The following is a 24,943-nucleotide window of genomic DNA, read 5'->3' on the forward strand; positions in this document are numbered from 1 at the left end:
GAGAAACTGGTTTAGAAATGAGGGTAAGGATGTTGTATTTGTTTGCTAGGGTTGACATAAGAAGCACTACACAGTGAATGGTTTAAACAACAGAAATTTAATTTCTCACAATTCTGGAGACTAGAAGTGTGAGATCGAGTTTTCAGCAGGGTTGCTTTCTTTTGACTCCTCTCTTCTTGGCTTGTAGGTGGCTGTTTTCTTACTGAGTCTCCCTCTGAAACTGTATCTGAATTTCCTCTTCTTCTTCTTCTTTTTTTTTTTTTTTTTTTTTTGACAGAGTCTTGCTCTGTCGCCCAGCCTGGAGTGCAGTGGTGCAATCTCGGCTCACAGCAACCTCCACCTCCTGGGTTCACGTTGTTCTCCTGCCTCAGCCTCCCGAGTAGCTGGGACTACAGGTGCCCGCCACCATGCCCGGCTAATTTTGTTTTTGTATTTTTAGTAGAGATGGAGTTTCACTGTGTTAGCCAGGATGATCTCGATCTCCTGACCTCATGATCCCCCTGCCTCAGCCTCCCAAAGTGCTGGGATTACAGGCGTGAGACACTGCGCCCAGCCAATTTACTCTTCTTGTAAGAACACCGACCCTATTGAATTAAGGGCCACCCTAATTTCCTCATTTGAACTTTGTTACCTCTTTAAATACTGTATGTCCAAGTACAGTCACATTCCAAGGAACTTGGGGTTAGAAACTCAACCTACAAATTTTCAGGGGACACAATGTAACAGCCCATAATAGGTGAAGATGTACATTTGGGTTTACTTAGAAACTTCAAGGTGAGGTTTCTAAGAAAGACAGTCCTGAAGAAAATGTGGAGCTCATGAGAGATATCAAAAACAAGGAATTCTGGAGTCATAATAACTACCGAGAATAGAAGGCCAATACAAGTTGATAAATAATCTTGAATAAATAAGATCTCGAAACAATAGATTCTTCTGTGTGAAAGGAAATATAGAGAAAAGAGAAAATGATCACACAATTTGGGGTTATGTTTACACTTGGGATATAAAAAATTGAATAACCAATGAGGAAAACCAGGATAGCGTGGCATCAAATAGGCAAAGAAAGGAGAGAGTTTTAAACATTGGGCAATTGACCTTCGGAAGTTAGTGGCAATGAAGACAGACGGAGGCCATTAAATTTCAATGAGAAAGTCACTGATATACCATAAGAAAAGAGATATGGGAAGTTGAGGGTGGATAAATTATTCAAAGATATTCAAAGAAGAATGAATAGAGTAAATACCTTTTATACATTAGAAAAATAATGCAGTTGTTACAAAGGAGGGAAATAATCTGAATAGAAACAGCATTTTCTCCCAAGATAAGAAGAAACATGCATGTTTGATTGCAGAAGAGATAAATAAAGTAAAACAAATCATTCTGAAAAGAGAATAAATAGGACAATATCCTATAATGTGTGCGTGTGCAGTTTAAATTGTATTCTACAGGGCACTGCAGCTCTGCCATTCCTTCTAACTACCCCCATTCAATTGTACCAGAGCAAGTGTGCAACCATATTAAGCATTTATTTATTAATATAGTTAGTTTTCATAAATTACTTCAAGATCTCCTTACCGAGAAGACATAGAAGAGAAGGAAAGGAAGGAGATAGAATAGACCATCTTATAAAAGAAAGTAAAATAACTTACGATTATTTCCATAGCTTTTCTTCTCCAAATATTCTCTGAATCATGATTAAGAATATACATATGAAGAGAGAGAGAGAGTTATTAGACAGAGAAAGAGGGTTGAAAGAATGCACCAGTAATGGCTTTGTCTTTATCATAAAAATATGCCGGTCAAATCATATGCCAAGAATCCAGTAAAGTGGGAGCTTGAAAAAAAAATTTGGAAATTTGGAACAGTGTGGGGAGATTATTAGGGAATCAATAAGATTTAAATATCAAAAAGAACATCCTCTTAATTATTTGTTATTCCTTCAATGCCTTGTCTAATTCTATATTTGCCTAAATAAAATCGTTTTAAAATATAGTCCCCTGACCAGCAGGACCACCATTGCCTGAAAATTTGTTAGAAATGAAAATTCTTGGGCCCTACCTCAGAACTACAGATTAAGAAAGAACTCTCAGTATGAGGACCAGAAATCTGCATTTTAACAAACCCTCCAGGTGATTCTGATGCATGTCAATATTTGATAATTTCACATCCAAAATATTGACTGTGCTTTCCCACTGGATTTTTCCCACACTACAACTTAAGTCTTAAGCAACTATGGAATATGGACCATGTCCTTCTTCCTTGTCTTCCTTTCTATCCCCATTACAGGGATCTATCCAGAGGCTGGCTTCTTGTAAGTGTATTTCTTTATCTAATAGTAGACGCCTCCTAGGAGACTTGAGTGCACTGGAAATTGAAACTCTCACTTCCAACTTCGAGATGGAGAGCCCCAATTGAACCACCGCTCAGGAGTTTATCTTCTCTGCCTTCCCTTATTCCTGGGTTAAGTCTGTTGTCTGCTTTGTTCCACTGCTTTTCATCTATGCTTTCATTGTTGCTGGAAACCTGGTCATCCTCACAGTGGTCCAGTTGAATATTCACCTCCACAATCCCATGTATATTTTTATCAGTGCTCTTTCTTTCCTGGAGATTTGGTATACCACAGCCACAATTCCAAAGATGCTGTCTAGCCTGCTTAGTGAGAGGAGGAGCATTTCCTTCAATGGTTGTCTCCTACAGATGTATTTCTTCCATTCCACCAGCATCAGTGAAGTGTGTCTCTTGACAGCTATGGCCTTTGACCGCTACCTGGCCATCTGCAGCCCGCTTCATTATCCCACTATCATGACCCCCAAGCTATGTACCCAACTGACTTTAAGTTGCTGTGTTTGTGGCTTTATCACACCCCTTCCTGAAATTGTCTGGATCTCTACACTGCCATTTTGTGGTTCGAATCACCTTGAGCATATCTTCTGTGACTTCCTCCCAGTGCTGCGCCTGGCCTGCACAGACACACGAGCCATTGTCATGATTCAGGTAGTGGATGTCATCCATGCAGTGGAGATTATTACAGCTGTGATGCTCATCTTCATGTCCTACATTGGTATTGTGGCTGTAATTCTACGTATTCGTTCAGCTGGAGGCCGCCGCAAAGCATTTTCCACGTGTGTCTCTCACCTCATAGTCTTTTTGCTCTTTTTTGGCAGTGTGGCTCTCATGTACCTACACTTCTCTGCCACCTACTCCTTGTTCTGGGATACAGCCATTGCTCTGGCCTTTGCAGTTTTGTCTCCCTTCTTCAACCCCATTATCTATAGCCTGAGGAATAAAGAAATAAAAGAAACTATAAAAAAGCACATAGGTCAAGCTAAGGTATTTTTTTTCCATAAGACAAGGGACCTCCAGTAAGATCTTTTAGTTGAGATCTTGTATAGTTGATGGTTTCTCATCACCTTCAGCTCTCAGCAATCTGTCTTTTCCTATCAGCCTTTTATTGAAACTGGTCTCCCAAAGCTCACAAAAAAAAAAAAATTCAGTAATAGCTAAAGTCAATAGCTTCTATTTAATCTTTACTCAGTTAGACATATTTTTCAATCTGATTTTATTAATTAAACTTTCTGCCACTCAAGTTATTCGTAGTAAATTCATCATGTTGAAATGTTCTGTATAAATATTTACTTTAATTTTAAAGCAATTAACATATTTGTCTGTAAGACATGGTCATTTAAAAAGTATCCTTCATAAGACTAAGTTTTATCCATGGTGCCTTCAGCTTCTATAGTTGAAAAATGATTCAAATTTATAAATTGAGTATCCAAGTATTGATCAATAAGCGATTTAATTAAGTTACTCATTAAATAATCAGTTTTTCATGATAAATAAAAAAACCCAGATGTTGCATTCACTGTGATCAAATGCATTGTACATATTAAGTAATAAACATAAAAACTATCTGTTGAATGAATAAACCAAACTACCACCGTGCTGCACTCTGATTGTTTTAGACAATCGATCAATTGTGTTAGGCAACAACTCTTTCAGGCTCTCTTCTTTGGCTTTTAGGATTCCAAACTCATTTCTATCCTTCCTTGGTGACGCTTCTTTCTCTTGCTGAGTCTTCATGTCATACACACTTTATAAAAAGCTATTTTTCTCCAGGGCTCATGATTCAGCTAAGATAGGATAAAGCTTATTACTGTGCAAATGTTAATAAATTTTTACCCTTCTCTACCCTGCCAACACAAATCCTATAGCTATCAGTGTGATTTCCCCACTTTTGTGCCACAATCTTTTCATTACTTTTACTCCTACATCTTATGATATTTTAAAATCAAATGGAAAGACAGAAGTTAAGGAGAGATCTTATAAAAAGGGGTAATGCTATCAAATAAAAGTTGGGATACAGAAGAGAAGAAAAATCAGAGAAAATCTGTTGATTGTGGGTGCAGGGGGTCTGGGTAAAAGAAAGGCTTTAGGGGATACTTGGTTTAAGAACAGGAGGACAGAGGGAAAAAGAAATACAAGAAGTATCACTGAGTTTAAGTCAAGTATTTTTAATCTTCTTCAAATGACATGAAAAATGTCATTGTTTTTCTAATTTATTGACTAATTGATGCTATTGTAAGTGCAATATTGTTACAGAGCTGTTACACATAAAGCTCCATTATACGAAAGGGTCACACCATTTTTTTCTCTGTCCTTTCCACTTTTAAGTTTTGCAGCAATCATTTCCTAAATATTATCAATATCCCTAAAAATTAATATAGCTAACACTACCTGCTTTACATGCATGCTTTCTCAACTTCAAGCTTCTTTCCCCACTGCAAACTGAGCTGTTCTTACAACTTAGATCTGATTGCTTTATTAGCCTGCCTTAAAACCTTCTGTGATTAAACATACCTTCATTTCAAATTATGAACATAAAGTAATTTTACTAGTTCTGTGTGTGTGTGTGTGTGTGTGTGTGTGTGCATGCAGGTAATGAAAAAATATTCCAAGCTGAGGGAAAAACAAGAGAAAATAAAGCAGAAAAAAAATGCATCGTGTGTTGATGTTCCCGTTACCTTGTAAATGTGCTCTTAGTGAATCCTCTGGATTAAGGAAACATACGCCTTCTGGCCTGGAGAGGATAGAAGCTGCTAACTTATTCCGTGATAGTTTTAAATATATTTATTTTACCTAAAATTTCACTGCATTTATTAATCAAATTTTTACTAGTAATAATAAAATACCATATGTGATGGTTAATACTGAGTGTCAACTTGATTGGATTGAAGGATGCAAAGTATTGTTCCTGGGTGTGTCTGTGAGGTGTTGCCAAAGGAGATTTAACATTTGAGTCAGTGGACTGGGAAAGGCAGACCCACCCTCAATCTGGGTGGCCACAATCTAATCAGCTGCCAGTGCAGTCAGAATAAAAGCTGGCAGAAGAACGTGGAAAGACTAGACTGGTTTAGTCTTCTGGCCTACACTTTTCTCCTGTGTTGGATGGTTCTTGTCCTCGAATACCAGACTCCAAGTTCTTCTTCAGCTTTGGGACTTGGACTGTTTTCCTTGCTCCTCAGCTTGCAGACGGCCGATTGTGGTACCTCTTCTTGTGATAGTGTGTCAATACACTTTAATAATACATCTATCCTATTAGTTCTGTCCCTTTAGAGAACCCTGACTAATACACCGTAGTATATTCACAATGGTAATTATATTTATTGACAATAATATTAATGCAATTTTCCACTTATTGGGCACTCTTCACATTTAAGACATTGTCATACACACACGCATACACATATGTTACTTTATAGAAATTCTTTGCAATAGGTATTGATATCAGTACTACTTTAAGAGGGAGGAAACTGTAGCTTATAGGGCTTAAGCTTTGTCCAAAGATACACATTTAGTAAGAGGCTGTTATAATTTGAACCCAGGTCTGTGCTTGTTCAAAAGCATTTCCTTTACTACCATGCTACATTTTTTAATATTCTAGCTATATTCTTGAGAAATAGAGAGATGTATTATCTAACATTCTTTGGAGACACCAAACTAATAGAATGTCTATCTATTTATCTACAAAGATGTGTTGTAAATATTGGCTCATATGCTTATGGAGACCAAGAACTTCATGATCTGCTGCATATAATAAGCTAGAGAACCAGGAAAACTGGTGACGTAATTTAGCCTAAGTCTGAATGCCTGAAAACAAGGGAAGCCGATAGTATAAACTCAGGTCCAAGTCCAAAGGCCTGAGAATGAGGAGCACCCAGTGTCCAAAGGCAGAAGGAGAAGAATATCCCATCTAAACAAAAACAAATTTGCCCTTCCTTTACTTTTTTGTTCTATTTAGGGTTTCAATGGATCAGAAGAGTCAGTAAAGTCCTTGAGTGATGTTTAGTTTTTTCTTAATATTTCATAACTTAAATGTTACGATGTAAAATTAACAATGATTAAATATTGATATAAAGCAATGTGTCTTATATGATAAAAGAGAAGAAAGCACATTTGCTAATGTGTGTGTATATATGTGTGTGTGTGTATATATATAAACATGTTCACAACAAAATAAGGAGGAAACACTCCTGGCAATTATAATTACAGTTTCCATTTTTATAACTAGTCATGTTATCACAGCTAGTATTTATAACTACCTTCTTCTACTACTCATTCTGTATTCACTTTGCCTTCATCAAGCACGTCAGTTGGTCATAGTTCCTTAACTGATATGGTGACCCAAACATTAATTCCTCAAGGATCTTGGTCATTAGTAGTCCTTTCTGGATTGTGGTGTTGTTATTTTTTATTGGCCTTAATCACAGGGCACGGAAATACTAAAAGATATCCTAAAGAATCTCCTGTATACCAGACATACTCTTCCTTCCCTTCACTGTGGAATCTGTAGAATAACAGTCCAATTTCAAGCATTTCCTCTGCTTTTGGTGGGTCATCTTTTGGGCCATCTTTCAACCAGTCAACCAACCAACCAACCAAACTATTAGAGCTCTTTCCTACTCCCTGAGCTGCAACATTAAATTCAAAATCTCTGCTTAGTGAGCCCATATCAATAAATTTGACTTGATCCAACTTTATGTTCCTTCCACTATTTTTCCACATCCTTATTATCTATTCTCATATATGTTCTCTAGATTTCTAATTGTATAAACTTGAGCTTAAACAATGTAGCACACTTCTTCATGAGTTGCATATTATACCTCACCTTTGGAGACCTCCTGGGTCTTGAGTCTAGCTCTAGGTCTAGAAGAAAAGAGGAATAGTGGCGATGGGTCCTGAGGAGAATCTGTATTGTTTTGCATGGCAATTGCTTCAGGGGCAATTGTCTCAGCAAAACAAGGTTAATTACCTCAGAAAGAAGTAGAAAGGCTGATATCACTATGGGTAGGGAGGCCACTTCCACTGGCAAAAAAAGGCTCATCGGAATTTAGGAGCACAATTTCCCAAGAATCATCAGAATTTTTCCATCCCAACTTAGAGGTAGATAATATGTATATTATCTACTATGTGCTGGAGAGTGTTTTAAGTGTTGGAACAACATGGGTCCAAGGTTTATTCTCTGATGTCCAGAATCTCATAATTCAGGGGGAATTAGGGCTTAAGAAATAGAAGAAACTGAAATAGTTCTTTGGCTTTTCCTTATCCAATAAGTAACCAGGGATCCATTGGGAGGGTGGCCACAGGAGCAGGGGAAAAAACACCACAGGGAGAAAGAAATCCCCAGCTGAACTTTGTAACAATTTGAATGGGGTGAGAAACCTCCTGGTCAGAACTTGGGGGAGGGCTCGAATCTGGTGTGCAGATTCCACAGGCAGGGGAAGAACCAAGCCCTTTTCTTTCGAAGCTAGAGGTGGGTAGCCTGGGGCAAGTTCTCAAGCCCTGCTTGCCCACTACCTGGAAACAGACTTGGGGCTATTGTGAGGGCACAGTGGAAGTAGTGAGATCAGTCATTCATTTGTGTGGGAGCTGGGTGAGGCCTGTGGGTGCCAGCTTTCTCCCACTTCCCTGACAACCTGCATGACTCAGCAGAGACAGCCATAATCCTCCTAGGTACACAACTCCATTGACCTGGGAACCTCACCCCCATCCCCAACAGCAGCCGTAGTTAGACACCCCAGGGAGAGTCTAAGCTTATACACGCCTAGCCCTGCTCCCACCTGATGGTCCTTCCCACTCTGGTAGCCGAAGGCAAAGGGCTTATAACCTTGGGAGTTCTAGGGCCCCACCCACTACCAGTTCCTCTCCATACTACCACAGCTGATGCTCTTTGGAAAGCGCCACCTCCTGGCAGGATGCCAACCAGACCAAAATAGAGCATTAAACCACCAAAGGTAACAACCCTCATGGAGTCCATTTCACTCCCTGCCACCTCTACTGGAGGTGAATCTCATGGGGTGGCTGGCTAGGACAAATGCAGCAACTTATGTATTTGGAATGCTGGCTTTTAAAATAGCGGCCCTTTTCATTCTGGCATAGTATACAGTACATGGAACAAAGTGAGCACTTGCTAAATATTTGAATAAACTAATGAAAATGTAATAAATTAATAAATTGAATATCCAATTGGTTTTCTAAACTAGACATCCAGGATCCTCATTTCTTTTTTGCCTCACAACTGAGAAGATGATAAATAAGAATCAGTCGTGACTGAATTTGTATTCACTGGCTTTCCTTGCTTGCAGGAGGGTGAGCTGGGGTTTTTTGTTTGTTTGTTTTTGTTTTGTTTTTGAGACAGAGTCTTGCTCTTTCACCCAGGCTGGAGTGCAGTGGCATGATCTCGGCTCACTACAACCTCCACCGCCCAGGTTCAAGTGATTCTCCTGCCTCACCCTCCTGAGTAGCTGGGATTACAGGCGCCTGCCACCACGCCCATCTAATTTTTATATTTTTACTAGAGACAGGGTTTCACCATGTTGGCCAGGTTGGTCTCCAACTCCTGACCGCAGGTGATCCATCCGCCTCAGCATCCCAAAGTGCTGGGATTACAGGCGTGAGTCACCGCGCTTGGTTGGCTTTTGTTTTTTATCCTTCTGCTGCTCATTTATCTGTTCACCATCATTGGCAGTCTTATGGTGTTCTTTGCCATTGAACTGGATTTCTGCTTGCACAGCTCCTTGTATTTCTTCATCAGTGTCCTCTCTTTCCTAGAGATCTGGTATACCACCATCACCATCCCCAAGATGCTCTTCAACCTAGCCAATGATCAGAAGACCATCTCCCTGGATGGTTGCCTCTTGCAGATGTATTTCTTTCACTCCCTCGTCATCACTGAGGTTTGCTTGCTCACCACCATGGCTATGGACAGATACCTGGCCATCTGTAATACCTTTCACTACCCCACAATCGTGGCACCTCAGCACCACACTCAGGTGACTCTAGGTTGCTGCATCTGTGGCTTCTTCACGCTGCTCCCTGAGATTGCTTGGATATCCACACTGCCATTTTGTGGTCCAAATCAAATCCAGAATATTTTCTGTGACCTTGATCCTATCCTGAATCTAGTGTGTGTGGACACTGGCGCAGTTGTATTAATCAAAGTTGTGAATATTGTGTATGCTGTGGAGATCATCACAGCTGTAATGCTTGTGATTTTGGCTTGCGTCTTGATTATTGCTGTGATCTTAAGAAACTGCTCTGCTGGTGGATGCCAAAAGGCGTTTTCTACCTGTGCTTCCCACCTTACTATTTTCTTATTCTTTTTTGGAAATGTAGCCCTGATGTACCTGCTCTTCTCTGCCAAGTACTCCTTTTTCTGGGACCAGTCCAGTCTAAAGTTTGCATCCAACCAGTCTAATGTTTGCAGTGCTGTCACCATTCTTCAACACAATTATCTGTAGTCTGAGGAAAAAAGAGATAAAAAAAAGCAATAAAAAAGCACATGCGCCAATCAATGATATTCACACATCATGTCAAATAAGACCAAATTCACACCTCCTAATTACCCATGAATATTTATGCAAATATTTACATTAACATGTTCAGTGTGTCCTTTTTTGATGTACAGGTAGTAAATGATGTTTAGTCATTCTTATTATCTCTGTGGACTTAGTAAATGTCCTCAGGGGTTGACTAACCACAGAATTCAAAGAAGCTAGGATAAAACTATGCACAGGTCCTTGGTTTATTATTTTTTGAATCCAGCGAGAGTCATAAAATATTGTCTCTCTCCTGACGTCTTCTCCAGCATATTCATATAGTAGTAAACACACATTTCTCTGTTTCTTTAACACATTGTTTGGACTCTCTATTTGGCATGATTTTTATACTTTCTTATGTCACAGTTTATATATCTTATGTCTCTCTAATCTGTATGCTAATTGAAAGAAGGTATCTTACTTTGTTCATCTCCACATTCCCAATGCTTAACAGAATGCTTTGTCCATAGAAACTCTTGGTAATAGTTTGCTGAATGAATAAAAGAATAATTAGAGGCAGTCTTTATGTCTTGAAGCTATACATTATAGGAAAGGAAACTCAGACAATTTTCTCTTTTATTTATTTTTTTAAGAAATGTCATTTTTTAATAGTAAGCTTTTATAGTATTCTTGGGTAGAAAGGTATTTTTATAGAAACAGTTATTTTTTCTATCTTTTTCCTCATGAGTCCATAAAATAGTACTTTTATATCAATTTTTATTATACTTAATACATAAAATCAGTATTCTTTTAAGAATGTAGAAGTTTAAGATACACTAAAAATATTTTTGACAATAACTCTCATTCTCAGAGGTAGCACCATTAATAAGTCCTATGTATTTACTTCCAGAATTAACAAAACTACGTTTACCCACATTTACACATGGTATCTATGGGTGCGTGTATGTCAGAATATTTTTTTAATTGTGTTAAATTATACATAACCTGAAACTTTTAGGTATACAGTTTCATGGCATTAGTATATTCACACTGTAATGCAACTATTATCATCAGAATTTTCTTTTCTTTTTTTTTTTTTTTTTTTGACATGGACTCTTGCTCTGTCGCCCAAGCTGGAGTACAATGGAGTGATCTCAGCTCACTGCAACCTCCACCTCCCGAATTCAAGCAATTCTCCTGCCTCAGCCTCCCGAGTAGCTGGGACTAGAGGCATGCGCCACCACGCCTGGCTAATTTTTGTAGTTTTAGTACAGATGGGGTTTCACCATGTTTAGTAGAGATGGGGTTTCACCACCAGGCTGGTCTCAAACTCCTGACCTCAAGTGATCTACCTGCCTCGGCCTCCCAAAGTGCTCAATTATAGGTGTGAGTCACTGCTCCCGGCCTGTCTACAGAATTCTTTTTATCTTACAAAACTGAAACTTTAGCCTTAAATCATAATTCCTGATTATCTTCTCCCTTCAGCCGCTGGCAACGACCCTTCTATAATACTTTCTGCTTTTTGAATTTGACCACTCTGAGTATCATATGAATAATCATATGGTATTTATCCCTTTGTGACTGGCTTATGTCGCTTAGCATAATTTCTTGAAGGTTCATCCATGTTGAGTCTTGTGTTCACACCATGTGTCAGAGTTTTCTTTTTACAGCCACGGAATATTCTCTTGTATGCCACATTTTGTCTATCTGTTCATTTATCCATGCACACTTGGGTTGTTTCCACTGTTTAGTTATTGTGAATAATGCTGCTGTTAACATTGGTGTACAAATATCTCTTCAAGACCCTGCTTTTAATTTGGAAACTCAGGCTATTTCATATTCAACAGAGAATGGCACGGATGGGGGAGAGAATGTATAAAGATAAGATGCAGAGTATATTTGCACTTAGAGACTTTTTTTTTTTTTTAAAGACAGAATCTTGCCCTGTCCCTCAGACCGAAGTGCTGTGGCACAATCTCTGTTCACTGCAACCTCAGCCTCCCTGGGTTCAAGTGAACCTTGTGTCTCAGTCTCTTGAGTAACTGGAATCACAGGTATTTGCCGCACAGCCACTTAATTTTCTTTTTTTTTTTCTTTTTCTTTTTTTTTTTTTTTTAGTAGAGACAGGGGTTTCACCATGTTGCCTAGGCTGGACTTGAACTCCTGACCTGAAGTCATCTGCCTACTTCAGCCTCCCAAAGTGCTGGGATTACAGGTGTGAGTCACAGCACCCGGTCCATAGAGACAATTTTTAATAGTAAAATGAAGCTATACAATAGGTAATCCACTTAGATTTGTATGACTGACATAAACCTAGATGTAAAATGGGGCTTTCATTAATATCTTGAGACTCTAGTACCATAAACATAGTAATTAAACTTCATCATTTAGTCATGGTTTTGAAGGCAGTGATACATTTAGTTCCACACTTGGCTTTATTTCCTACTTGCCTCTATTCAGATGAGAAATTATATTCTTCCATTGAGCTCTTTTTAAGTATATTTCCCTGAATGGACCAAGTATGCCGGTTTTGTAAAGCTTCTGATAATTTAGGCTTAGATAATTCCCTTCAGGGTTGTTGTAATCAGAGGTAATTATTAATGGACAGGAGCATGAAGCAACTTTATGCAAGATATGCTAATGATACATTGCAAAATTATTCTTTAAGAGATAAGTACTTAGCTTTATGAGAAATTATCCCATATCAAATTCCTGTCCTTTACCCTCTGGTTTTAAAAATTCAATGTTTCAAAATGAAATGTATAAATTGAAAGGCTTAAATATATGTGGTTGACATTATTCAAATCAGTTTACAATAATAGTTCTTTTACTATGTAGACTTACATGCAAAATGCTTTTTAGTCTTCCACCTAAATTGATTCATATAATGATTTTCTGGAATAGGTATTAGTCATTACTGTAATTATTATATGCTTAATAAATTTTAAGTAAATTTCCAATAATCATCTGATCATTAACTGCTGGAACAAGAACTTAAATCAGATGATTCACCTTCAAATGCAGTGTATGTTCTATTGGCCTAAGCTGTCTTCCAATTTCAATTACATAGTTAATTGCGTTTAGGAAAACCATGGTTTTAGGATTTTTCTTACTCAAAGCAGTAAAACCAAGTAAGTTAACAGAAAAATAATAAAATAAATAAGAAAGTGAGAGATGATTAAGATAGGAAAAGAAAAGAGTTCTATTTTGTTGATTAGAGAATTATAAATGAGCAATATATACATCTGATAACTTATATATTCCTCAAGTTTGCAGTTTTGTAAGCAAAGAGTCAAGGGACAAATAACCTTAGAAGACCTAAAGTGATAAATCAAGGTGGCTACAGTAAACTGCAAAAGGCCTTGTAAATTTTTTTGAATGACATTATCTACTGTTCTAGCCCATTTATAAGTCAAAATTTGAGAAATTTTAAAACAAAAACTATTTCTGCAGAACAAAAAGTAAAACCTTAAAATAATAAAATTTTTATGAGAAAAAATAGTTTTACATTTAAGTTAAAATATTTGTCTTTATTGGTAATCCTCAGAAAAAGCTGAACTCCAAAAGATCCACAGAAAACAGGTATGGATTTTAGTGATTCCAGCTGAGAAGACTTTATAATTTTTGGATCTAAAGCATCTCTTAAAGTTTCTGAGTCTAGGAGAAGGTGGAACAGATCACTTTGCTCTGATGCCTGAACAGAGGCTGAGGCAAGTTGTTCAGTGCTGATTAAACTAGCATGTAAAGTACAGACCCTCCCAGAGGTGATAACCATGGCCAAATATAACAACCCTCCAAATTATTCCTGCCCTTGTAAAAAAGTGGTGTAAAATATTTCTAAATATATAATTCTCATTTTAAAATCTCTCTAAGTTTTGACTTCTAAATGGGCCAGAGCATTTAGATAATACAATTTAAAAAATAAAGGATTTTTTTTTTGCAGTTAACTGTATTCACTTTCACTTCACTTCGAGTCCTCTAAGATTATTTAACCCTTAACTTTATTTGAAAATTTACTTATTACTCAAGTTTGTAATTCTCTAATAAAAAATAGAGCTCTTTTCCAATTTTCTCTTTAAATAATCTGTCTGTAACAAACACTAGTGTCTCCTATAACCTCTCAGCACCAATTTATATAGCATAGCATGCAGTTTTTATTTTATTTTATTTTACTTTATTTTATTCTATTATTTTACTTTAAGTTATGGGATACATGTGTGGAACATGCAGGTTTGTTACATAGGAATACATGTGCCATGGTGGTCTGCTGCACCTATCAACCCATCATCTAGGTTTTAAGCCACGCATGCATTAGGTATTTGTCCTAATGCTCTCCCTCCCTTTGCCCCTCACCCCACAACAGGCCCCAGTGTGTGATGTTTCCCTTCCTGTGTCCATGTGTTATTGTTCAGCTCCCACTTGTGAGTGAGAACATGCAGTGTTTGGTTTTCTGTTCCTGTTAGTTTGCTGAGGATGATGGTTTCCAGCTTCATCCATGTCCCCGCGAAGGACATGAACTCATTTTTTTTATGGCTGCCTAGTATTCCATGGTGTGTATGAGCCACATTTTCTTTATCCAGTCTATCATTGGTGGGCATTTGGGGCATGCAGTTTCATAGATTGTACTTCCTTTTATACTTCCATGGTATTTGCCATCCTTTTTTTTTTTTTTTCCCCTGAGTCCTTTTAAATAAGGGTCTCTATGTGATCAGAACCAATGAATATTCTCGGGAGGTTGTAGAAGTAGAAAAAGAAAGTCAGAGGTCCAAGTGTTAAACCCTCAAGGTATAAGACTTTTTCATCATGCCCTTCCATCTGTCTCAGGGACATGCCTTGTTACCTGGACTAATAATCATAAACAATGCTTAGAAACTGGAGAATCAATGTTGGTTTCGACGGACTTTGAGTGCAGGGTGGGACTGAATTTTAAGTCATTAAATGCCAGAGTACTGTCAGAGCAAACTTTATCATGAATCTCTGCTGCCTACGATGACAGAAAACTCAAGGAACTCACCAGTTTTTATGTATCAAAACTTTCCCCTGAATGTCTCCTGTGGACTTCCACATTGCAGTTTTGCTCCAGAGACTTTGATTCTGGCCAGGTGCGGTAGCTCACGCCTGTAATCCCAGCGCTTTGGGAGGCCGAGGCGGGTGGATCACCTGAGGTCAGGAGTTCGAAACCAGTCTGGCCAACATGATGAAACCCTGTCTCTACTAAAAACACAAAATTAGCCAGGCATGGTGGCAGGCACCTGTAATCCTAGCTACCGGGGGGCTGAGTCGGGAGTATCACTTGAACCTGGGAGGCAGAGGTTGTGGTGAAGCGAGATCGCACCACTGCACTTCAGCCTGCGCAACAGAGCGAGACTCCATTTCAAAAACAACAACAAAAAAGACTATGATTCTTATATACTTTTTTTTCTAATGTGGTGAGAAACTTAACATGAGATCTATCCTCTTAACACATTTTGAAGTGTACAATACTGTATTGTTAACATTTATGTGATGTGTTGTACAGCACAGCTCTGGAACTCAATCATCTTTCATGGATAAAACTTCATACCTTTTTAATACCCATTTTTCCTTCCCTCAGCCTCTGATGAGCACTATTTACTCTGTTTCTATGAGTTGGACTATTTTATATACTTCATATAAGTAGTATCTTGCAGTTATTTGTCCTTCTGTGACTGGCTTATTTCACTCAGCATAGGTTCATCAAGGTTCACTCATGTTGTCATATGTGACAGGATTCCATTTGTTATTATGACTGAATTATTTCAATTGCATGTACATGCCACTTTCATCAGTCATAGACATTTCAATTGTTTCTATTTCTTGGTTTTTGTTAATAGTGCTGCAATAAACATAAAAGTGCAAAAGTGTAAATATCTCCTTACAATCCTGATTTTAATTCTTTCGGATGTATACCCAGAAGCAGGACTGCTAGATTATATGATAGTTCTATTTTTAGTTTTTAGGAAATGCTACACTGTTTTCCACAGTGGCTGCACCATTTTACATTTCTATCAACAGTGTACAATTGTTCCAACTTCTCCACATTTTCAGCAATACTTATCTTTCTATTCCTTTGAGAATAGCCATCCTAACAGATGTGAGATAATATCTCAGTATCGCTTTGATTTGCATTTCCCTGATAATTAGTGATGTTGAGCACCTTTTCTTATACCTGTTAGCCAATTGTATATCTTCTTCGGAAAAACATTCATTCAAGTCCTTTGCTCATTTTCTAATTTTCATTTTTGCTATGGATTTGAAGAAGCTCCTTGTACATTTTGGATTTTAACCCCTTGTTAGATGTATGCAAATATTTTCTTCCATTCCATAAGTGAACTTTTTTGTTGTTGTTGACTGTTTTCTTTGCTGTGCAGAAGATGTCCAATTTGTCTATTTTTGCTTTTGTTGCCTTTGTTTCTGGTACCATATCCAAGAAGTAACTGGCAAGACCAAACAGATCACTTTGCTCTGGTGCCTGAGCAGAGGCTAAGGCAAGCTGTTTAGTGCTGATTAAACTACTATGTAAAGTACAAACCCTCCCTGAGGTGATAACCATGGCCAGATACAACAGCCCTCTAAATTATCCCCACCCTTTTAAAATTGTATAAAATACTAAATATGTAATTCTCATTATATATGATGAAAGTCATGAGGCTTTTTCCTTTTGTTTTTTTTCCAGCAGTTTTACAGTTTCAGGTTGTAATTTAAGTCTTTAATCCCATTTGAATTGATTTTTGTACATAGCATAAGGGTCCAATCTCTTTTTTTAATGTGAATATGCAATTTTTCCAACACATATGTTGAAAAGACATTTTTATTTCCTTATGATCAGTTCTGCTGATTGGGCCACACTATTTCTTTTATAAAAAATAAACATTATAGAATCATTAAGCATTTTTATTTTCTTTTTATTATGATGATTATATTTTAGTTCTGGGACACATATGCAGAACGTGCAGGTCTGTTACATAGGTATACACATGCCATGGTGATTTATTGCACCCATCAACCTGTCATCTACATTAAGTATTTCGCCTAATACTATCCTTCCCCTAGCCCACCCCCACCCCCCAAGAGGCTTCAGTGTGTGATATTCCCCTCCCTCTGTCCATGTGTTCTCATTGTTCAACTCCCACTTATGAGTGAGAACATGTGGCATTTGGTTTTCTGTCCTTATGATAGTTTGCTGAGAATGATGGTTTCCAGCTTCATCCATATCCCTGCAAAGGACGTAAATGCATCCTTTTTTATGTCTGCCTAGTATTCCATGGTATATATGTGCCAAATTTTCCTAATCCAGTCTATCATTGATAGGCACTTGGGTTGGTTGCAAAGGGCTAATATCCAGAATCTACAAGGAAATTAAACAAATTTGCAAGAAAAAAACACAAATGACCCCATCAAAAAGTGAGCAAAGGATATGAATAGACATTTCTCAAAAGAAGACATTTATGCAGCCAGCAAACATATGAAAAAAGCTCATCATTACCGGTCATTGGAGAAATGCAAATCAAAACCACAATGAGATACCATCTCATGCCAATTAGAATGGCATTCATTAAAAAGTCAGGAAACAACAGATGCTGGAGACAATGTGGAGAAATAGGAATGCCTTTACACTGTTGGTGGGAGTGTAAGTTAGTTCAACCATTGTGGAAGACAGTGTGGCAATTCTTCAAAGGTCTAGAACCAGAAATACCATTTGACCCAGCAATCCCATTACTGGGTATATACCCAAAGGATTACAAATCATACTACTATAAAGACACATGCACACATATGTTTATTACGGCACTATTCACAATGGACCATACAATTTCTTTGGTCACAAGGTTATCACATATTTGGCATTCTTGGTAAGATGATTCTGGAACAGGGAAACAGAATAAATAATGTTGATGGATAGAGAGAAGATTGACTAAAAAAATGAGAAGCAGAATGCCATGATAGTCATATTGATATGGATTTGACTATTTAAATACTTTCAAACCAAATAACCATAGAATGAAACTTTTTTTTTAGTTTTCTCATATAAAATGTTTTCTCAGATAAAAATGGGTATGATAATACCTTCCTCACAGAATTTTTAATGATTAGAAATTAATGTAAATTGATCATGTTAATATGTAAATATTTCATAGATGTTGGTTGTTTTCTCTTAAAGATAAAATAATTTCCTCTCCTTATCCCAACTTCAGGCAAATATTCCTCAGTGCATGTGTTATAGTGCAGTCTCTAAAATTATGTTCCTGCCTTTACTACTAAATTTGACTTGAATATAATGAAACTATATGGAAAAGTAAAGTAATCCAGACTTTCAAGAAGAGAATGTAAAGGACTCTCAGTTTTTCTGTGTGAGGACCAAGAACAGAGGAAACCACAAATGTAGAATCAAAATCTTCTCTTGTAGATCATGGAAGTTAGATTATTCAAGTTGTATTTACGCTGGAATGAAGTATGGCATGGATAGCCCCACTGGCTTGTAGAGAGGTCTAAGAGCGCCCCACTATTTTCTTTTTCTTTGTTTGTTTCACTGTTGTAAATTAGTCTAAAATAACTATGCCTATGGAAAAAAAGTCCACCTCCTTTTGTTCTCCATTAAAATTAGTACATAAAATATGATAATTTGTACCATATATATTAGAAGTCAGCCATATTTTCAACTTTTTTGTGACATCATTAGTTTTCAAATAAGGTATCCTAATTTTTGTTTTATAAAATATTAATGAACACATCGTATAACTTTTTTTGTTCCTTCCATTTAAATGATTAGGGGTACAACTAAATCAGATTTTTAAATACCAAATTGATGAGGTTAGAAATAAAATCTTACTTTGTGAAAGACTCTACAGAAAAAGCCAGGATAATTCATTGACCTAAAGGCTGTCAAAAATCTGCAGTTGAGTTGGATGAAGTTGTTGAACTGTATTTCCAGCAATATATGGGGTTTTTCCCCTAAGTTTTCATCCAAAAACCTTACTTTCATTTTTTAAGTCTTACTGAGTAACTTTGAGAGCCAGAGCCTCCCAAAACTGCTGAGTCGCCCAGTATCTGCAATAGTTAGCAGTTGCCTCAGCTGAATATGTCTTCGAAAGATAATGTTGATTGTGTGTGGCTGGTGAGATTCTAGGACCAAGCAAGAGGTGTTCTCCCCTCCACATACTTAACGTTTCTGTATTTCTATTTGAATTCAACTAGACAGTTCCATCTGAATTATTTCTCTCATTCTCTCTCTCTCTCTCTGACACATTTTATCTTGCCAGGTTCTAAACCTTTTGAAAAAATGGAGCAATTTCCAAAGGAAACCGTGAGTACATATTTCTCTTCCATGCAATTAGTCACTAATATTATTAGGAAAGGTGTCTCCTTTAAACTTTCTATACTATCTTTCCCAAGAACATTAATCATTACTTTTGCTTTTAACAAGTAGATAATTTTAATTTTAACTATTTTTTGTGAACAATAACCTTGAGCTTATGTCTGTGCAACACCAAGACCCAGTAATGACTTAAGTCTGCTCCCATAGAGAATAAGTAGGGAACTTGAAGCAAAATAACACCTGGTAACAACATGAGTCTCCATGGAATGATCTAATTCTATAGCCATACCAGTAATGGCAATTCGCAGAGTAGCAATTAGGAGGAATAACGGGAGATTAAAATTTAAACTCTATATTAAGCATTTTGGCTGAGGTAAGCTAGGGAAAATGGTATCCATATCCGGATGAATGAAGGTGAACCCTATAGTGATTTTGCTGGATATTGTCACAAACAGATTGGCTCCCTCTCTGGGAAAAGGATACTTATATATTATTTTAGAGTAAAAGGTTGTATATTTCAAAAATCAATTGCAGACATGCTAATAATTTGAAATTTGTGATAATTGGGTAGAAGATGGCTGAACTTTTGATTTATAGTGTTTGTGAGTAAAGCAAGTAAAAAGTAAACAATATATGAGCTTTATTTTTAAGTATGAAGAAAAAATTTTCAAACTATTGCATATATCATTAACTAATTGCAAGTCATTCTTAATTATTTACTAAATTAAGTTAAAAATAATAAGCACTTCTCAACACCTTTTTAGCCCTTGAAAGCAATAACATTGTATTTCTTTTTATCTATCTGAAATTCTGTGATTTTGCTAACTTAAACTTGCTCCATGATCAGTTCAATTTAATTCTATCTCTAGAACTTTAATGCTAGCACAAATTTATGTAAAAAATGGGGAGAGTCTTCTGGATAATCAAGAATTTTTAACCTAAAGAGTAGCTGCATCTGGTTAAAAGTTATGTAAATATACTACAGCTCTTCTAACACTGGTCCCTACAGACTTCAGGATATCTGAATATAGGTCCAACATGAGTAAATGCCTTGGCACATATAAGCGGGGCAACACGTTAAGTATTTGAGAACTAGCAATTAACAGAATCTTTTTAACTTGCAGGTTGTGGAGAGCAGTGGGCCAAAGGTTTTGGAAACAGCAGAAGAGATCCAGGAGAGGCGTCAGGAAGTGTTGACTCGGTATCAAAGGTTCAAGGAGCGGGTCGCTGAGAGGGGTCAGAAGCTTGAGGATTCCTATCACTTACAAGTTTTCAAGCGAGATGCTGATGATCTGGGGAAGTGGATCATGGAGAAAGTCAATATTTTAAATGATGAGAGCTATGGCGACCCAACTAATATACAGGTCACTCACTTCTCTTGATTGCCCCAGAGCAGACCCTAAGATCTCTAGAGAAGGAAATAGGTTTTTCTTTATATTAATGTTAATGGGTATGTGTGGGTACAATTAGATTCCATTTAGAAACAAAAATAAGTCAGTGGAGTGGGAAGTTAAAGAATTGAATTAAGAGAAAATCTAAAAGTGCATTTTCCCTTATGAAGTTGGAGAGGTGAGACTGAGAAAATAAGAATCAAACAAAAAGCGGCAGTTTTTCAGTTATTGAAAGCACAGAACAGTTTCTTACAATGAACTTCTATTCAGAATATACATTTTTTAAATCATTAACCAAGGATATTGTTTATTGATAAGGGCATAGGATACTTTACATATTTTCATGGTAAAGCATTCATCAATGCCAAAAGTAAAAAATTACATCATTTTTTTTTTCAGACCCAGCACAAATATTTTGGTAATGTAAGTGTATATCTGGTTAACTGTAGCGGAAGTGATGTAACAGAAAAATTAGGCTATCTGTCAGAAACAGTAATTCTGCCTCTAAATAGTCCATGTCTTCAACTTCATAAACATCGGATGTTATTTGCAAAGGAGATTTATTCTATATAGAATTTGATGGTTATAATACTCATCCCAAATTGATCTACAGGCAAAACAGCAACTGCTAATTCAAGAAATTTCTGACAAACCATGTGATTTTTGATAATTTGGGATGTTAAGAAGGGAAATAGGGTGAAGAGTCATCGATGCTTCTGAAGCAACTGTTCTCCACTCTTCTCAGAAAGATAAGAGTTAACCAGGTTAACTAAAACCTAGTTTAGTTAACCAGGTTAACTAAAATCTAATTTAGTTAACCTGGTTAACTCAATTGCTATTCATGGCTCCTAAGTATTTCCTAAAATGTTATTCATGGGTCTCAAGTTCTAATGACAAGTTTCAGTAGAAGTTTGGTGAAAGCTCCTACCCGTTTCTGAAGACCTAAAATTATAGCATGTGGTACCTGTTCTCCACTCCTCTCAGAAAGATGAGGTAACCAGATTTTTTTTTTCCCCTCAATTACTATTCATGATTCTTTTTTTTTTTTTTGAGACAAAGTCTCGCTCTGTCACCCAGGCTGGAGTGCAGTGGCCGGATCTCAGCTCACTGCAAGCTCCGCCTCCCGGGTTCACGCCATTCTCCTGCCTCAGCCTCCCGAGTAGCTGGGACTACAGGCGCCCGCCACCTCGCCCGGCTAGTTTTTTGTATTTTTTAGTAGAGACGGGGTTTCACCGTGTTAGCCGGGATCGTCTCTCGATCTCCTGACCTCGTGATCCGCCCGTCTCGGCCTCCCAAAGTGCTGGGATTACAGGCTTGAGCCACCGCGCCCGGCCTACTATTCATGATTCTTAACTTCAAAGGAGAGGTTTCAGTAGAAGAAATTTGGTGAAAGCGCCTACCCCTTTCTGTTTACCTAAAATTATAGCATGTGACATTGTCATAATCAAAAACAATTGATTTGGACAGGAAACACCTAGAACAAGAGCAAAATAATGTGCTATATTGAACGGATCAATTTATAGATTACAAGAACAGGCACAGCATGAAAAAAAAACCTCTCAATTAAAAAAAAGTATTATAACTATCATCTTTCTCATTGTGCTCTACTTCGAAAAAAAATCAGTTATTCCTCTTTCCTGATGAGGAAGGACACTGTATGTTTCACCCTTTTATTCCTATGGCAGTCTATTGAGCCTTTAAAATAAGGCTCAGCATAGGTCATAAGGCTCAACATAGCTCAGGATAGTATTTACTGAAAACTTCCTAAAGCCAGTGGGGACAGGAAAACACTCTTTATGGCCTCTAATCAGTTAGAGGCCATCTGGGACCCTTTGAGAACCTGTGTTCAGTGGCTCTACATAGAGTGAACATTTCCCGTGAAGACAGTGCTTCATTAGCCAAAATCTCTGATTTCTAAACTTTAGGGGAAATATCAGAAGCATCAATCCTTTGAAGCAGAGGTGCAAACAAAATCAAGAGTCATGTCTGAACTGGAAAAAACAAGGGAAGAACGATTTACTATGGGTCATTCTGCCCACGAAGAAACAAAGGTATATATATGGGCCCTTGAAGAAGTTTCCAATTATTGATTATGTTATCGGGGTTTTAATTGATTATATGAGATATAAACCTTGAAGTGACTGGCTTGTACCCAGGACTCCTGCCTCTTATCTTCCCTTGAGGTTGAGGCAGAAAAAATGATGGGATATCTTTGTGTTTCTTGGGGTGAAGAGAGCTGTGATATGAAAGCTGTCATTAAAGGGCATAAACTTCCTCCTATAACATTGCAGGATAATTTGGCTCAAGATCAAGCCCTCTTAAACCTATTCCACATTGCCCAGATCAATTAGTTTCTTCCAATGTTCTTTCTAATTATTTCTTCTAAGCTCAATGTCCTTGTCTCTTAACTTCTCCAAACAAGGAATGCTCTCTCATTTGAATGTTTTCCAAAATATTTTTCCTTTGGCTATGATGCCTCTTTCTTTTCATATCCCATACCCTATGACTACTATTGCATCTCTCCAAACTACCCCTTCTTATTACTTCTAAAAACTCCTAAAATGTTATGTATTCAGAAAATTTCCCCTGAACATCTAGAACTGAAGATCATCACTATTTCAATAAGCGGTCACACTCTGTAACCTATTATTAATGTAACAGCTATTTTTGGACGTAATCTATGCACTCTTCCAAATGTTGGTGCTAATGTTGTCAATTCGGTTTTTTTGTGCGTGAGTGAACTTTTTACTGTTTATGTATTTTTTAAATTGTGAAAACAAATTTGCATTATATATCTTAAAACTGGGTGTGACTTTTCCATATATAGCATAACAATTCTAGCCCATTCTGTCATCAAAATATGGTCAAGGAACACAGATTTTAGCCAGAGTAGAATCTTATTTTTTTTTTTTTTTTTTTTTTTTGAGACGGAGTCTTGCTCTGTTGCCCAGGCTGGAGTGCAGTGGCCGGATCTCAGCTCACTGCAAGCTCCGCCTCTCGGGTTTACGCCATTCTCCTGTCTCAGTCTCCGGAGTAGCTGGGACTACAGGCGCCCGCCACCTCGCCCGGCTAGTTTTTTGTATTTTTAGTAGAGACGGGGTTTCACGGTGTTAGCCAGGATGGTCTCGATCTCCTGACCTCGTGATCCGCCCGTCTCGGCCTCCCAAAGTGCTGGGATTACAGGCTTGAGCCACCGCGCCCGGCCTAGAATCTTATTTTAAAGAAGAACCCATAAAAGGAAAATTTCAAAACTTGTTTATTTGTATATAGTAGAACTAACTTTTGTATTATGCACAGTTTTGCATGTAGCCAGCATCTACATTAATTAAAATATTTGAGAAATGTTTGAAACATCTTCATTTTTGTCAGAATCACTGGGGCTATAGCAAATGGTACCATTGTAGGGTTTAAAGACATATGTGGTCCACATGCTACCCAGAGCAATGGAGTAGTTGAAAAATATAAGATTCTTGAAGATATGACATAGGCAGCAATTTCAGTTATATAAGACCGCTAATACATAAAGTTCTGAGTTAATCTGGCCTTCAAAGCCCTCTGTAGAGTCTCAAACTGTATAGTCCCAAAACACTCTTACTGCTTTGGTGCCAATGGTTCCTTATAACTTGTAAAAATTATCTCTCTCACACTTTCTGGCAGACAATTCATGCTAAGTTTCTCCTATGCCTTTGCCGTTGCTGTGGCTCTTCTTAGAACATGCTATGCTTATTATTGACCTGTCAAAAATCTTTCTACTCCATAAGGTTTAGTTCAAATGAACACTTTTCCATGCTTTCTTCCTCCTTCCCATCTTATTGTTTGTAATTATTCCATCCTTTAAAACTGCAAAGCATTTTTACAAAATGTTCTTATGTAAGATCACATTTGGCTTGGCTTATTAGCTATTTCCATATATCTATCCTATTTCCTCTTTAAAATATATGTTGAGCAACTAATGCCTGAGTAACTGAGAGAAGAATTTTTATCCAGTCTCTTTCTGCACGAGTCTCTGAGTGTTTCCCTGCTCACAGTGTCTGTGGCTGAGTGGTTCTGCCCCTCTTTCCTAAAGGCCCATATAGAGGAACTACGCCGCCTGTGGGACCTGCTGTTAGAGCTGACCCTGGAGAAGGGTGCCCTGTTGCTGCGGGCCCTGAAGTTCCAGCAGTACGTACAGGAGTGTGCTGACATCTTAGAGTGGATTGGAGACAAGGTACAGAACTTAAAATAGCAATCACATAGGGTCTCCCACTCCTCTATCCCAGGTACCCCATAGCACATTACCACAGACTACTCACAAGGAAGTCAGGATGTCTGTTCCTGGCCTTTGTTCTTTGGAACAAGAGGAAATTGAGGCCAAAATTTAGGGGTATCTGGAGGTTAACACTGTGTGGAAGTAAGTCTGAACA

At 37.6% G+C, this 24,943-nt stretch overlaps 2 protein-coding genes across 4 annotated transcripts in view; both read left to right on the forward strand.

Annotated features, from left to right (window-relative positions):
- Positions 1-2,117: 2,117 nt before the first annotated feature.
- Positions 2,118-3,376, forward strand: LOC105498132 (olfactory receptor family 6 subfamily K member 2). Its single transcript, XM_011770001.2, is given in 2 exon segments — positions 2,118-3,333; positions 3,335-3,376. Coding segments are annotated over 2 exon segments (1,143 nt in total). The 5' UTR covers positions 2,118-2,232.
- Positions 3,377-8,240: 4,864 nt separating this feature from the next.
- The window catches only part of LOC105498134 (spectrin alpha, erythrocytic 1), an 86,904-nt gene continuing 70,201 nt past the window's right edge, over positions 8,241-24,943 (forward strand). Inside the window, exons 1-5 of one of the 3 annotated variants that reach the window (XM_011770005.2) lie at positions 8,241-8,291; positions 19,094-19,137; positions 20,274-20,513; positions 22,466-22,591; positions 24,607-24,747. In XM_011770005.2, coding sequence (XP_011768307.2) covers positions 19,114-19,137; positions 20,274-20,513; positions 22,466-22,591; positions 24,607-24,747 — 531 coding nt within the window. In that variant the 5' untranslated portion in view covers positions 8,241-8,291; positions 19,094-19,113. Of the gene's footprint in view, positions 8,292-18,945; positions 18,974-19,003; positions 19,138-20,273; positions 20,514-22,465; positions 22,592-24,606; positions 24,748-24,943 lie in introns of those variants that run through there. The other 2 variants (XM_011770004.3, XM_011770006.3) reach the window with 2 other exon arrangements.

Source organism: Macaca nemestrina, chromosome 1 (genome assembly GCF_043159975.1).
Source record: "Macaca nemestrina isolate mMacNem1 chromosome 1, mMacNem.hap1, whole genome shotgun sequence".
Taxonomy (NCBI): domain Eukaryota; kingdom Metazoa; phylum Chordata; class Mammalia; order Primates; family Cercopithecidae; genus Macaca; species Macaca nemestrina.